Source organism: Budorcas taxicolor, chromosome 8 (assembly GCF_023091745.1).
Source record: "Budorcas taxicolor isolate Tak-1 chromosome 8, Takin1.1, whole genome shotgun sequence".
Taxonomy (NCBI): Eukaryota; Metazoa; Chordata; class Mammalia; order Artiodactyla; family Bovidae; genus Budorcas; species Budorcas taxicolor.
The window spans coordinates 106,927,439-106,942,520 of NC_068917.1; the positions used below are offsets into that span (position 1 = coordinate 106,927,439).

The 15,082-nt window shown below is 55.3% G+C and overlaps 1 protein-coding gene across 1 annotated transcript in view; it reads right to left on the bottom strand.

The window, feature by feature from the left end:
- Positions 1-3,951: 3,951 nt before the first annotated feature.
- WHRN (whirlin) overlaps positions 3,952-15,082 on the bottom strand; it is an 89,686-nt gene continuing 78,555 nt past the window's right edge. Inside the window, exons 9-13 of the mRNA XM_052645121.1 lie at positions 8,838-8,909; positions 7,089-7,626; positions 5,040-5,221; positions 4,397-4,519; positions 3,952-4,134 (exon numbers count right to left, since the gene is read on the bottom strand). Of these exons, the coding sequence (XP_052501081.1) occupies positions 3,952-4,134; positions 4,397-4,519; positions 5,040-5,221; positions 7,089-7,626; positions 8,838-8,909 (1,098 nt within the window). The remainder of the gene's footprint in view (positions 4,135-4,396; positions 4,520-5,039; positions 5,222-7,088; positions 7,627-8,837; positions 8,910-15,082) is intronic.

Below are 15,082 nucleotides of genomic sequence, written 5' to 3' on the forward strand. Positions count from 1 at the left end.
AAACTTGCCCTCTTGCTACCTTCTCCTTCATCTAGCAGCAGATCCTGAAGTTGTCTAGCTTTACCTACCTGCTTCCCTCAGCTCTGACACTATGAGTAAAGACATTAGGGCCATAGACATATATGTGGCCAGATGGACCTCTGGCTCCTCACTCTGCCAATATCCAAGCTGCCTTAGTCCACTGTTTTGGGTCCCTTCAAAGGCAATAGGACATCTGCTTATTATCTTGGAGCTTCACATGGTGAACCTCAGGTAGCTGTGGGTCCAAATTTTTCCTCTACCACTTACTAGCTATGCAAATTTGAACAAGTAACTTGGCCTTTCTAAGCCCATTTACAAAGGTATGTTTTTAAGCTTAAAATTCCACTGGGAGGGGGAACCCTCACAACCAATGGCCTACAGTCCCGGAGTCAGACCCAGGAATTTCAGAACCAACAGTTCCAGAAACTCTTTCTTGTTCTTTTTCAGAGAACAAATTTGGGACCGCAGGCAGCAGTTGCCAGGAGTTCCCAGACCCCTGGGGTTGGACTGAGTGGGGAGATGGCTAGTTCAAGACACAAGAAGTCACAACCTGTCCTGGAGTTCGTAGAGCAGGCCAATCAGTTCAGTTCAGTTCAGTCACTCAGTCGTGTCCGACTCTTGGCGACCCCATGAATCACAGCGTGCCAGGCCTCCCTGTCCATCACCAACTCCCGGAGTTTATTCAAACTCACGTCTATCGAGTTGGTGATGCCATCCAGGCATCTCATCCTCTGTTGTCCCCTTCTCTTCCTGCCTTCAATCCCTCCCAGCATCAGAGTCTTTTCCAATGAGTCAACTCTTTGCATGAGGTGGCCAAAGTACTGGAGTTTCAGCTTTAGCATCAGTCCTTCCAATGAACACCCAGGACTGACTGGCCTGAAATTCATACCGCAAGTAGGTAAGAGACAAAAACCTCTGGATTCAGAACAGATCCACAAGGACTTGGGCCTAGAAAAGATGTGCTTTATAAGGTCAGAGGGCTCCTTCTTCACCATCATTCTGACTGCAGTCATCTCCCTGGGGCAGACTCTGAGCCTGGTACTCTGAGCCCACACACTGCATCCCAGCCTCCATCAGAAGCGAGTAGCAGTATCCCCATTGTATTTATTTCCTGTGGCTGTTGTAACAAATTACCACCAGTTCCTGGTTTAAGACAACACTAGGTCTTCCCTGGAGATCCAGTGGTTGAGACTCCATTCTTCCACTGCAAGGGGTGTGGGTTTGATCAGCGAAGTGAGATCCTGAATGCAATGCTGCTTGGCCAAAACAAAACACAACAAAACAAAACAAAACAAACAAACCTAAAATGACACTAACTTGTTCTTCCAAAGAGAGGTCAAAATCAGTCTCACCTCGCTAAAGTCAGAGTGTCGGCAGGGCAGGTTTCTTGGGCAGGCTCTCAGGGAGAATCCATTTCCTTGCCTTTTTTTCAGTTTCTAAATGGCCACCTGTGTTCCTGGGCTCATGGTCCTCTCCTCCATCTTCGAACTGCATCACTGCAACCTCTGCTTCCATCATCACACCTTTTCCTCTCCTATGTCAAATCTCCCTCTGCCTCCCTCTTACATGGACCCTTGCGATTACATGGGGCCCACCTAGATGATCGAGGATAACCTCTCCATTTAAATGCCCTAAATAAGCACATCTCTCTTTGCCACAGAAAGTAACATTTACACATAAATCAGAGTAACTCTGGGAGCCATTACTCAGCCTACCACACCCATAGACTGGGAACTTGGGTTCTGAAAGGTGAAATCACCTGCCCGTGACCACACAGGATGTGGAATTTGATGCCAGGAGATCTGGGGCCTGACAAAGCCCTCTTGCAGCCAGGCGAGTGTTATTCCTTGCAGGGGTACCAGGATTGGAGAGGGGCATACAGAGTCCCATGGGAAGGGCTGGGGTTTGGGGGGATACTGGCTGCTTCAGAGGTCAAGTGGAGGCCAGGGCTCTGGCCTCTGGACTCTTTAAGCTGGGGAGGGGACACAAGCAGCTAAGAGCAAGATCCAGTAAAAATCTGTAGACTCAACAGCCCCCAACCCATTTCTAGAAGATCCCTGGACATGGCTGGACAAAGCAGGACTTTTCAAACTCTTCTTTCTGCAGAGAAAGCCTGGGGATGGAGGAAGTGGGCACTGGGGCTGGTAGTGGGGCCCTCTCCTCTCTGCCCTCTTCATGTGTTTTTGCTTCTAATACCCACTGCCCTTGGCTCCTGCACCAGCCTCGTGTGCACAGGTAGGAAGCGACTGTGAAGTCACTGCCTTTTCCCTGTCCCCAGACCTTGTCTAAAGAGTGACAACTTGAAGGCCCTGTCCGCTTGCCCTGAGCGGAGACAACTCTAAGTGGAACTTACACTCCAGTGTCCCCGGTGGGATCAGGCTGCAGCTGTCCTCCTAGGACTCCGCCTGAAATCACCTCCTGCTTGTGTTCCTCACCTTTGCTTCTGATTCACCCGCTGCTTTACCAGCCTCCCTGCACACTGCTTCAATGAATCACCTGCACACACATCCTCGTCTCAGAGCCAGTTTCTGGGATCCGCCCTAAGATAGGCCACCTCTGTGCGCGCGCGCGTGTTTGTAATTTTATTTACTTATTTAGTTTTGGTCGCACTGGGTCTTCATTGCTGCTCAGGCTTTTCTCTAGTTTCAGCCAGCGGTGGCTACCCTTCGGGCCATGCGCAGGCTTCTCACTGTGGTGGTTTCCCTTATTGTGGAGCACGGGCTATAGGCTGCAAGGGCTCTGTAGTTGTGGTTCCTGGGCTCTAGAGCTCAGGCTCGATAGCTGTGGCTCACAGGCTCAGTTGCTCTGAGGCATGTGTCAACTTCCTAGACCAGGGATCGAACCCTTGCTTCCTGCACTGGTGGGCAGATTCTTTACCACTGAACCACCAGGGAAGCCCCCTCTCTGTGTTTTCAAACATTCATGCACGTTGTGCATTCTGTCTCATAACATACCTGCATATTTTAAATATTCTTATATAAGTTTCAGGGGTACAGCATTATTAAAACCTATATATACCTGTGCATTTTGATCTAAAGATGTTATCTATAACCTTCAGGGAAGGTGTTCCAAGACATGAGTGTGGCTCCAGTGCCCCTGCAACACGCTTTGTGTGACCCAGGTTGAGCCACGGGAGGCCAGGGAAGATGTGATGTCCTGGGTGCCTCCATCTGTCCCACCCAACCCTCTCTCCACATCAAGCCCAGCCACACAGGCAGGCCACATAGCACGCTGGATCCTAACCTTGTTCAGATCTCTTTATTGAAAAATTAAAGTCATAAGCTCTGTATATAAATACACTGACACCGCTGGTCACCTGCAAGGCCTCTGGGATAGGCTGGGGGTGCAGTGGGAAGCTGGGGTCTTGTGATCCCCAGGGGTGTGGGATGGAAATAAATAATAAATACCATGGAGGATGAGGAGCTAGGAGGAACAGGGGTGTGAATGGGGGTGCTCGATGCTTATTTGTGGCACTGAAGGTCCCGCAAGAGGCCCCCCGGGTTGGGGGCCGTGTCCACGAATTCTGTGACTTCATTCCAGACAAAGACTCCGGCATCGGGGGATAGGCCAGGTCCTAGCTGGCCAGGGAGCACTAAACCCAGAGTTACAGGCCCTGGGAGGCTTCAGGTGAAGACACAGGTGCTCCACCCTTCCCTTTTCTTTCTCCCCTTCCTGAGGTTTCACGCTTGTATTGAGCGCCCACTGTATACCAGGCATTGCATTATACCCTGACTTGACCTTCTGTTTGCCTCGCCCAGCTCTCTTCTCCCGGTTCTGGTCCAAAGGGCCAGTGTGGAATGGGGGGAGGGATGTCTTCCTGCTACCCTGGCCATGCAGCTCCAGCCCCCGAAGGAGCTCAATAGTGCCAGGAGGGAGGAGGGACCAGGGCTAGGGACTGGGCAGAGATGGGAGGCCCTCCGGCCTCGGCCCCTAGAGCAGCACGTTGAACTCGGTGACCAGAAAGTCGATGTAGTCGCGCTCCTTGGTCTTGAAGGCCTCCGCGATGATGCGCGCAGCCTCCCGGTGCTCCTTGCCCCGAAGCGTCACCCCGTTCACTTCCAGGATCACATGTCCCACCTTGAGCTGCCCGCAGTTGTGGGCTGAGCCGCCTCGCTGCAGGAGTGAGACACAGGACGTGTAACCTGGGACACCCCAGGGCTGGCCTGGACTGCCCCCCACTGCCAACCAGGGAGCCACAGTCTGTGTGTCCACGGCCCTGATGAGGAAAACTGAGGCTCGGCGAGAGCCAAGTGCTATGAGCCTGGGGCTGCCTGTGGGTGCCGGGTTGCCTCTGGGCATGGCAAACCCCTGGGGAGGCTGAGAGAGGGACCCTTGGGGTAGGGAGAGATGATCAAGCCGGTCCCTGGGGACGTACCTGAATTGTGACGATCCTAGGCAGAGGCTGGCGGGTGTTGGCACCACCCTCGATGGCAATGCCCAGGGTGGCCGCACTTTTCTTCACGCGGATGAGGGTGGACGTGGGCTCCAAGAGCCCGGGCTGCAGGTATGAGGAAGGAAAGTAGCGGCAGGCCTTCTTGTGGGGTGGGCCTGGCCTGGGGGCTGGCCTGGCTATGACAGGCCCCTAGGTCAGCCAGACGCAGACTCCAGCCCTTTGCTGGGAGCGTGCTGTGTGCTAGCACTGAGCACAGAGCTTGGTGCGCCCAGCTGTCTAATTCTGAGGCTCAGGAGGGTAAGCAGCTGCCCCAAGGCTGCTAGAGGTGGCCTCAGGACTTGAATCTGGCCTGATTGCCTCACCTCCACCCTACACTGGAAGGGAGCGTAACGATCCGTGAGAACAACCATCAGCACCTGGCCTGTCTGCATCAATGGCAGAACGGCGGCCTTCAGACTCTGAACACAGAGGTCTCTCCGGACACCCACATCCGCCCAGTGACGGGGGTGCTCAGCACCTCCCTTGCGGTCACTTGCCAAGCTGAACCCTGGTCGGGACTTCCTGTTGTTCACCCCCAACCAGACTTCCCCCCGCCTGCCTTCTGCACACCCCCCGTCTCACTTACAGGTTTGGTGGCCCCCTCGGCGGGCCTCTCGTTCCGAGGTGTCTCCTTGCCACTCCTGCTCCTGGCGGGCGCCGTCTGTCTGCCTCGGCCGGGGGCGCTGGCCTCGGCCTCACCGGCGTCCACGCCACTGTCCTCGCTCAGGGTCTGCCCGCTATCTGAGAGCTGGGAGAGCGTGGAGGCGGCTGTGGTGGGGACAGGAGGAGAGGGATGTGTAGAGCTGGGGTCAGTAAGGGCTTCCTGGAGGAGCTGAGGGGCAAGTCAGAAGGCTGGGCGGGGGATTCCCTGGGCAGAGCATCCTGCCACCCTCCACCTATTGAGACCTGCCCTTCCAACGGGGTCTGGCTCCAAGGCTGCCAATTCCAGGATGTCTGCCTTGACAGCCTCTGGCAAAATGGTTAAAAAAAAAAAAGTCAGGAGGCAAATCCAGCCCACAGATACGGGTTTTTTTGTTTGTTTTAACTCTTAGTGTTGTCAATATTTAATGATGGACCAACACATTCAAATTTCACATAAAAATGGAATTTTAAGCTTCTTGGGGGGAAAAAAAGGAAGGTCTGGAAAAAAAAAAAAGGAAGGTCTGCCATGCCTGGTCTGTGCCCTGGCTGACCCCACCTGGCCTGAGCTAAGGGGTGGGCACATGCCCTCTGGTGCGACAGTCAAACCCAATCCACTCCTCTAGGTATGTAACGGCTTGGCCCCTGAGTCTGAGACACTCTGGGGTCTGGCAGGTGGGGTCTGAATCCCCTCTGACCAGCTGGGCAATCCTGGGTGAGTTACACAGCCTCTCTGAACCCCAGTGTTCTGGTTCCAACCCAGGGGCAATGATGCCTATCCCATGGATTATCATAAACACTAACAGACAGGACATATGGGGTGAACAGGCTTATGCTAGCCTGCCTGGCTCCACAATCACTGCGTCTCCATCTCTTTCGTCTGTAAAATGGGGGTGATAACAGTACCAGCCTCACAGAGCTGTTGAGAGAACTGAGTGAGTTACTAACACAGGCACGTTCCCAAGAACAGTGTCCTTGGCTCACGGAGAGTGTGGCACACCTGCCAGCTTTATCATCATGTGTGTGCGGCTCAGTGCCAGGTCCAGGGCCATCTATCTGACATGACAGCTTGGGTTTCCCACCCCCCACCCCCCCGCCACCTTCTGCCTTAGCAGCCTTCCCTCAATGAGCTACTAAATGCAGGCACCCCGCCTTCCGCATCCTAGTCCGTCCCTTACTGGCATACCACAGGCGCTCAGCAAATGTCCCCTGACCTGGCTGGCCACCCACCCTCCTTGGCCACGGCAGTCCTACGTGTCACCTTAGCCACGAGATGGCAGCAGAATCCAACAAAACGGACCCAACTCACGACCAGGAGGGAGGGGACGCAGGCCTCGCGGTGGGCTCAGGCTCACAGGGTGGAAACCAGCTCTCCCTTCCTGCCACCTCCCCAGTTGGACATCCTCTGAAAACCCCGGGGCTACAGCCCCGGGCTGGCCTCCCAGGTGTCTGGAAGGTGGACCCTGCACTCTGACCCTGCATCCCCGAGCCAGGAGACCTCCAGGGGTCCAGAGGTGACAATTTCAATGTCCACCTGTCCCTCGGCACCAGCTCTGGGGGACAGAGATCACAAAGCCACTCCTGCCATGAACAGGCTCCGTCTTCTTGGGGAGACCGGTAGGTCGGTGCAGGGTGACCAGGTCCTAGACGAGAAATCCCACCCTCACAGCCAGCTGGCAGAAGCAACAGTTACAGAACTGTTCCAGCCCCCATGGGACAGCCCAGCAGCCCACCCACAGTCAGACAGCCAGTGACAGCAGAGCTGGGACTCACATTCCAGCCTCTGCCTCCAAAGCCCCTCCGGGTGGGCTCGGGGCCCTGTTCCCCGGCTCCCCTGACCTTTAATGGGGGAGGACTGGGTTCGAAGGCCTCCCACTGGGAGAGCACCTGGCCCCACCTGAGCTGTGTCAATGAGCAGATCAATCCCCCAGTGGGACACCCCTAAGGTGACGCAGCGGCCCCCCGAGCCCAGCCCACCGGGGCCTGCGGTACTCACTGCGTGTTTGGGGCAGCGCCCTCACTTCATTCACGTCTGGCTCACTGTCCGGGCGGTGCACCTCCACCAGGACAAAATGCTGGTTCGTGCCCGCCTGGTCTGGGCGGCTGGAGGGGGAGGGTGGGGAAAGGCCACCGCCAGCCAACGTGGCCTCTGCGGGGGCGCTTTTCAGGTGCGGGGGTGACTGGACCCGCGGGAAGGGGCCGATGGGGTGCTGGTTGACCAGGGCCAGGTGGGTGTCCAGCGGCCTCTTGGAGCCGGGGTTGGCCGGGGAGATGGAGGCGTAGACAGGGGAGGAGGGCGAGTCCTGTGCTGTGGGGGCCTCCGGCACAGGAGCGGTACCCGCGGGCGGGCTCCTGTTCCGCGGAGCTGAGAAGATGATGCCCGAGTGGGAAGACGCGGAGGAAGGCGGCTGGCGGTCCTCTCTGTCTGGCTTCCTCGGCTGGATGAGGAGGTGGTCGTGGCCTTGGGTCAGAGGGGGCGGGGGAGGCGGCGGCTTGTAGCTAGGCAGCCCCTTGGAGGTGGACTTGACATCATCCTGCCAAAAGACCCAACAGGAATAGAAGGAGTCAGAGCCCATTGTGGCCGTTAGAGGGGAGACCTGAGCGCCCCAGTGCACCGGACCCCGGCTGGAATTCTGTCCTTGCTCTATCAGCTCCTGGCCACGCTGCTCTGAATAATGCAACACCTGAGTGGAAAACTTCTCCTAGCATCTGAGCAGCTGATAAGCATCGGGATCTTGTCTCTGGGGATGGCATCGTTACCTTCGGGAACTGAAGTTCTTGGCATCGGCCAGGGCTTGTCACAGGGAACCGGACTTAATTAGAGGTGGGATGCAAAGATGAAAACAGAAGAGGCCTCTCTGGCTTTTCTCTCTAGGGGATTAGCATGGCTCCTGGAGCCTGGAGATGGGACAGGACTGATGGGAGAGGATGGGTAGAAGGTGGACAGAGGTGGGCCAGGCTGCTGTGTGGCCCTGGGCAGGGCACAGCACTTCTCTGAGTGCACCTCGGGGCCATGGAGGAAACGACCTACTCAGCAGAGTCGTGGGGAGGTGAGCAGTAGCGCGTGTGCTGCACTAGCAAGGGGCTTGAGATCCAGCAGGTGCATGGTGAGCGGAAGACTCTGTCGTCACTGTGCCCCTCCCTGTGCCAGCATCCAGCACTGGCATGGCTCTGTTCCCAATGTTTTACTTAGAATAATTGATTTTCCCCTTGTTGCGGGCTTAGGGGTGGTACACTATTATTACACCCCATTTTACAGATGGGGAAGCTGAGGCACAGAGCAGTTGAGAAAGTTGCCCAAAGTCACACAGTCAGCGGCACAGGGTGGGATTTGGACCCGGCAGTCTGGCTTCAGAGCCCAGGCCATTCGAAAGCCACGTGAGTCAGATCACAAAGCAGACTCTCCGGATTGCTGCTGAGTGCGCATGGGCGTGAGATCACGTTTCACCCCCCCTTTCCCAGCGCAGTCACAGGGCCTTCTTGAGGAGAGCTCTCGTCACACACTTCATGCTTCAGTCCTTGCTATGATAACGTTCAGATAACGTATCAAAAGTAACACCAACTCAGCAAACAGTCAAACAGCCTGACAGCCCTGCCTCAAAATCCTGGAACTCGCTGAGAGCTGAGGGCTTCAGTCCCCTCCATGTGGTCTCACCAGGGAGCCAGCCCCCAGGGGCCTGAAAATACAGCGAGACCCAGGAGGGGGAAAATACAATGACAGGGTCTTCCCAGAGGGGGGTCTCACCAGGGAAACGTCTGAGAGGGTGTTCACATTGCCCTGGACGGCCTCCCCGGTCTCCTCCAGGTCCAGAGTGTTCTAGAACAGAGAAGAAAGCCCCGTGAGCAAATACACATTGAGGGGGAAAACCACTTTGCTGTCTAGGACACAGAACTCTGCAGGCCCTAAGACACCTTCGTGGGGCTTCTGTGTTTCCTGACAAGCCCCACTCCGTGGGAACTTACATGGTAAAACGAATGATGATTTTCCTGCCTTTCACTTTGAAATCAATTTCAAGCAGTTCAATTTCTTGGAGACTTTCCAGGCCTCCCCGGAACTACGTAGAAACGCTGCGGGGTGGCTTTGGCCTTGACTGGCAATCCCTGAAGCTCAGCCCACGCTCAACAGGCTCAACTCCTCAACCCGAGGGTTCTCTCTCCACGATTCCCCAGGGAGGTGTGAAAACGGCAAGTGAGGGGCGGATGGGGAAGGTCTCTAGCTCTTTTTAATTAATCAGTTACTCGCTTATTTTGGCTGCACTGGGTCTTAGCTGTCGCATGCGGGATCTTTCATTGTTGTGCCCAGGCTTCCTTCTAGTTGTGGCTGGCGGGCTTAGTTGCTCCCTAGCAGGCATGTAACATTTTAGTTCCCCGAACAGGGATTGAACCCGTGTCCCCTACACTGGAAGGTGGATTCTTAACCACTGGACGACCAGGGAAGTCCTTCTCTCTCTGTTTTAATTTCAAGGGTTTTCATGGTGTATCCTGGGGGAGGGGGGAAGGGTTATGGTTTCAGTGGCGCTTATTTTGCAAAGATGCTCATTTCTTCCTTCTTTTCCTAACTAACCAGATGCCTAATGCTTCCTCAAGTGACACTGAGCTGCCGTAAGGCCATGGATAGACACCCCACACCAGGAGGTTGAGCAGAGCTCTTCTTTAAACTCCTGAGGGGGCTCCTGAGGGCTCCGCAGTCACTTCTCTCCACACCACAGGACTCAGGATGACAACAAACTTCCCTGACCATCACCCAGGTCAAGTCTCAAGTTTAGGGATTAATCCTGAGCAGTCTCAGTGCTCCTGACTGAGGGCCTGGGGACTTAGAGGAAGTGAGACACCTCCCCTGCCTTCAGTAGCTTAGAGATGGTGTGTGTGCTCAGTTGCTCAGTCGTGCATGACTCTTTGTGACCCCAGGGACTGTAACTCGCCAGGTTCCTCTGTCCATAGGATTTTCCAGGCAAGAATACTGGAGTGGGTTGCTGTGTCCTACTCCAGAGGATCTTCCCAACTCAGGGATCAAACTCGAGTCTCTTGTATCTCCTGCACTGGCAGGCAGATTCTTTACCACTGCCCCACCTGGGAAGCCCTAGAGACAGCAGAGTCGACAAAAATAAGCCAGGAGGAGGCTGCACAGGGTGAGGAAACACAGTTATATAATGCAGCTAAGGAAGGGTCATCCAGGAAGTCTTCCTGGAGGAAGGAGCACAGGTTAAAGCTGGGCAAAGGAAAGAATGATGGGTGTTTCAGAGGGAGGGATGTGCATAAAGCTGGGAGGACAGAGGATGCTTGAGAATCTTCAGGGGTTCTACAGCAGTCAAGAGCTGCTTAGACCTAAGCCTGAGGACAGTGGGTTGCCATGGAGATGTAGTCAGGTCTGCCTTGGAAGAAGATCCCCTTTGCTCACTTCCTTTCGAGTCATGCTAGAGCTGTGCAGGCATGTCAGGGTTTTTATACTGGCTCTTCCTTCTGTCTGGAACATTCTTCCCCAGAACTATCTGCAAAGCGAGCTCTGTTTGTTCACCTCCTTCAAGACCTTACTCAAATATCACCTCCACAAAAAGATCTACTCCGACAGTTCAGTTCAGTTCAGTCGCTCAGTCATGTCTGACTCTTTGCAACCCCATGAATCGCAGCACGCCAGGCCTCCCTGTCCCACCTAAAATCACAACCTTCACCCCTGCCCTGCTTTATTTTTCTCCTTTGCACTGATCACACTGTTCCTTACCAGCAGCCAGGATGTAATCTTGAAACACAAGTCAGATGATGTCTCACGCCAGCTCATAACCCTCCAGGCTCTTTCCATCTTAAGTGGAGGAAATTCCAAACTGCATTCACTGGGTGCAATGAATTCTGGGCCCTTTCTCGCTACTCTTGCAGCAGGATGGGATGGTTCCTGCCTCAGGGCCTTCGCACTCGCTGCTCTGCCAGCACAGCGCTCCTGGTTCACTCCCTCATTTTAGGCCTTGGTGAGGCTTTCTTTGACCAGCCCTGTTTCAAACAGCACCCCCTCCACCCCCACAACTCTGTCTAACCCTTGACCCTGCTTCATTTTTCTGTGTAAGATTTAGCACCACCTGATGGGGTACTATTGATTTGCTCATTGTATGTCTTCCTACTAGTTTAACTCCTCAGAGGCAGGACTTGTGACCACCTGGTCCCTACTGTATTCAGGATAGTGTATTCAGGATAGTGACTGCTTGATAAATATTTATTGAGCAAACTAATTAATCCATGAATGAATTGATGGGTGAATGAATTAATCAATGACTCTGGCTGTTATGGGGAGGAGGCCTGAGTAGACATAGAATCGAGCTAGGCTGCTACCATAGGTCATGGAGAGCAGCGATGATGGTTTGAATGCAAGTGAAGGTATAATGAGAGTGAAGGTGTAGAGGGATGGGAGGAGCCCCCTGACTCCATACCCCCAGAGCAGAGGCTGCCAGGTCACTCCATACTGATCCTTGTCTCAAATAAGCCTCCTGAAGCCTTGAGTACTCTGGGCAGGCACCATGGGAACCCACCGGCCAGCAAGACGCTCTGCCCTCCCAAGCATGAGCCTTTCTCACCCAGGACGCCTCATCTGGTCTTGTGACGCCTCTGGGGCAGTGTCAGGCCAGGTCAACTGCCTTTTACCAGCAAACCTGAGCTTGTGCAAACATCCTGACATCTCCTGCCCACCCCACTCTGATCTCTCACATACCACTTCACAGGAAGATGTTCTTGACGGCCTCGGTGATACAAGGACAGGGGGCACCCTTGAGGAGGGGAGAGCTGCTCCTTCCCACCTTGATCAGAGGCACCAGTTCTGGCTTCTCTGAGATCACTCCCAGCTCTGCCACTCAGCTGAGTGACGGTGGACAACCCACTGGACTGCTCTGTGCCTCAGTGTCCTCATCTGTAAGGCGGGGAAACAGCAGTCCCTCCCTCATGGAGTTGATTCATTAACACTTGAAAAGTGCTCAAACAGAGCCTGGCACAGTATCTGAAGGGAAGTGACTGTCACACTAGAACCCTGGGGTCTTATAAATCTGCCCCAGGAACTGAATGGCTGCACATGCCCTGGCCTAGGTGAACACTTCGATGGAAGGAAACAGTGGTCCTCCGATACACCCCCTCCCCCAAAACCGTAATGTGTCCAGTGCTCCCAGGAATCAGTCCGCCTGGGCAAACAGGCCATCTAGGGTGAAGGTGAATGGCAAGGCAGGCAGGTTACATGCAAAGACTTCCCAAGACTGGGCAGTCATTGCCTTGGCCTCAGCAGGAGGCCCCGAGGAGGTCAGAGACCTGGGAGGTGTCTATAGCAAGGATGAGAGGGGCCTCCATCACCTGAAATGTAACTAGCTACTGCCGCCTGCCCCCAAAACTCAGCCTGCAGACACCCTGGGGGCTTAGATGACAGTCCATGGTTGGACCAAAGATATGGGATTCTGTCCTGTTCTGGTATCAGGAGCTTTGAACATTCATTTAGTTGATCAACAAGCATTTAACAGGCAGCCTTGACTTATGAGGAAAGCTCATGGGGATAAAAGATGAGCAGGTCCCCGTGTTCCCAACACCCACCAGAGGGCCACGCACACAGGAGCTGCACACAAACTCTTGTTCGGAATCACTGATGGAAGCTGGCGTTGTGATAGGGCCAAAGGGAGGGAGCAAGGAAAGGACCCGGAGTCTGATAACACAAGCACGTCTTCGCCCAGCACTACAGGGCGGGTGTGACTTTTTCTTAGAAAGGGCATGGGAGAACTCCAAACTGTGGCAGGCCTTGCTGCATGCTAGACCCCTGCTGGGCATTTTATTTACATGGTCTCACTGATTCTCCTTATGACCCTGTAAGGTAGGCACTCTGATTGTCCCGGCTCACAATTTTTACACTTAAGCTCAGAGAGAGCAGTGACTTGTCCAAGGCAACAGGACTATTCTACAGCAGATTAGGTTTCTAACCCACATCAGGGTGACCCCAAAGCCCATGCAACCTTAGCGGGACCCCAGAATTAGATGCTGTAAGAACCAAGGGACTCCAGGAGGAGGACCCTCTCTGAAACAAGAAAGAACAAGGCCATCGCTGGCCCCAGACCTCAGCCACTCCCTGTTATTAATGACATCCTGGAGCCAAGATGGAAGGCAGGGATAGACGGGCGGGAGGGTGAGGGTGGAGTGTGGACAGGCGTCCAGCCCTGGGAGGAAGGCCTGAAGTGGAGCAAACGGCAGACGGGTTGGAGCCTAGCCTTGCCAGACTCCATCTGCCGAATCCAGACGCTCAGGAGCCCCGAGTCCCCGAGCCACGTTCCTTGTGCGTCTGAAATAGCTGCAGACAGCAGGCTAAGAACCTGGGGGATGCGTCAGCAGAAACGCTTCCGGGACAGGCTTCGAGAAGAGGATCAAGGTCAGAGCTCACGCAGGAGCCGGCCGGAGCATCTTGGCCTTCTTCCCATCCCCCTCTCAGCCCCAGCTGCTCAGTGGTTGGGGGTTGGGGGGGCTCCTCCTGCACCCACGGAGGCCAGAGACGAGCTGAGGGTTTAGATCTGGCAGCTCAGTTAATCCTGCCCGGTGGGACTCTTTTTCATCAGTTCTACAGCTGAGGTGACTGAGGCCCAGAAACGGAAGGCCACTTGCCCAAGGTCACACAGCAATGACAGAGCAGAAAGCTGAACCCTATTCAAGGTCTGAGTCTGTCATCCAGAGGACTTCCCACAAGAGCCGGGATGCCCTCAGGACCTGCGGCGGTGGCTCCCTCACCCCCTTCTTCCTCAAATCTGTGGCGGTTCAGGAAATCTCCCTTTCAGAGAGAACTCGTTATTTTTATTTTTTTGTCTGAGTTGGCCCAATCAGGGTTCTAGATATTCCAGGGTCTGGTTTGGGGGCACTGTGGGGCAAAAATGAAATGAAATCACGAGGGGCCATCACCCGAGCTGGCCTCTGCCAGATGGACTCATGGTTCTGGAAACAGAGGCCCAAAAGGCCTTGGGTGGCCCAGGTACCACCCCCAGCAGAAGGAGGCTCTCTGCTCCCCGCCCCCTCCTCCCCTCTCTCTCCCCTCCCCACTCAGCCCCTTTCCTGGGCTCCGCTGCCCCACCCTCTCATTACAAGGGGAGGGCTCTTACATAAAGAGCTCTTTGTTCAGCTCTTTGTTCCTCTGGCTTCTTTACTCTGAAGTCTGGACAACAGGCTCCCCAACACCTCTGCCCCCCACCCCTGCCGAATGCACCGGAGGCCCAAGGCTGGGAGTGCCCTCCTCTCTCTGTCTCTGGAAAATTGAGGCAGGGAGTCCCAGCGGCTTCTGGAAGGTCGCAGCAGGGCGGGGCGGGTGGGGGGGGGGCTGCTGAGCGGAAGAGGGCCATGGGAGAGAGACAAACTACAGAGGGGGGTGAGCATCAGAGAGGACAAAGAAGGGAGGAGACGGGGAGAAAAGACCAAGAAGAGGAGGCCAAAGGGAGGAAGAGGAGGAAAAGCCAGAGGCGGTCGCCCTGCCGGAGCTGGAGAAGAGGAGCTTGTCGGCCCAGCCACGATGTGGGCAGTGGGGGCAGGAGTGGCCGCAGCCGGCGGAGCCAGAGAGTCCTGGCATTCTTGGGGGGCAGAGGAGGGGGCTGCCCAGAGTGAAGGGGACAGGTCTGGGGATCCAAAAGGATCGAGGGGTGGACCCCGGGCGCTGGCTGTGCTGATGGAGACCCATCGATCGAACAGCCCCCAGCCTCTCTGAGCACTGGCCTGGGTGGAAGTCTGGATGCTGGAGGGAAGGGCAGAGATAGGGCAGGGAGAGGACCGGTCCCCACACTCACAGAGGGCTGGGAGCCCGCGCTCACCAACCAGGCTGAGGCCGTGGGGACCGGCATGGGGTCTTTGAGCAGCTGGCCCACTGCTGCTACCATGTTCGGCCACCAAAGCACAGAAGCAGAAAGGGCCCAGGGAAGCCAGTGCACAAAGTCCTCCTGAGACGAGGGTGTCCCTCGTCCCAGCACAGCCCAGGCTTCCTTCTACCCCTTTGCATCTCCCTCCCAA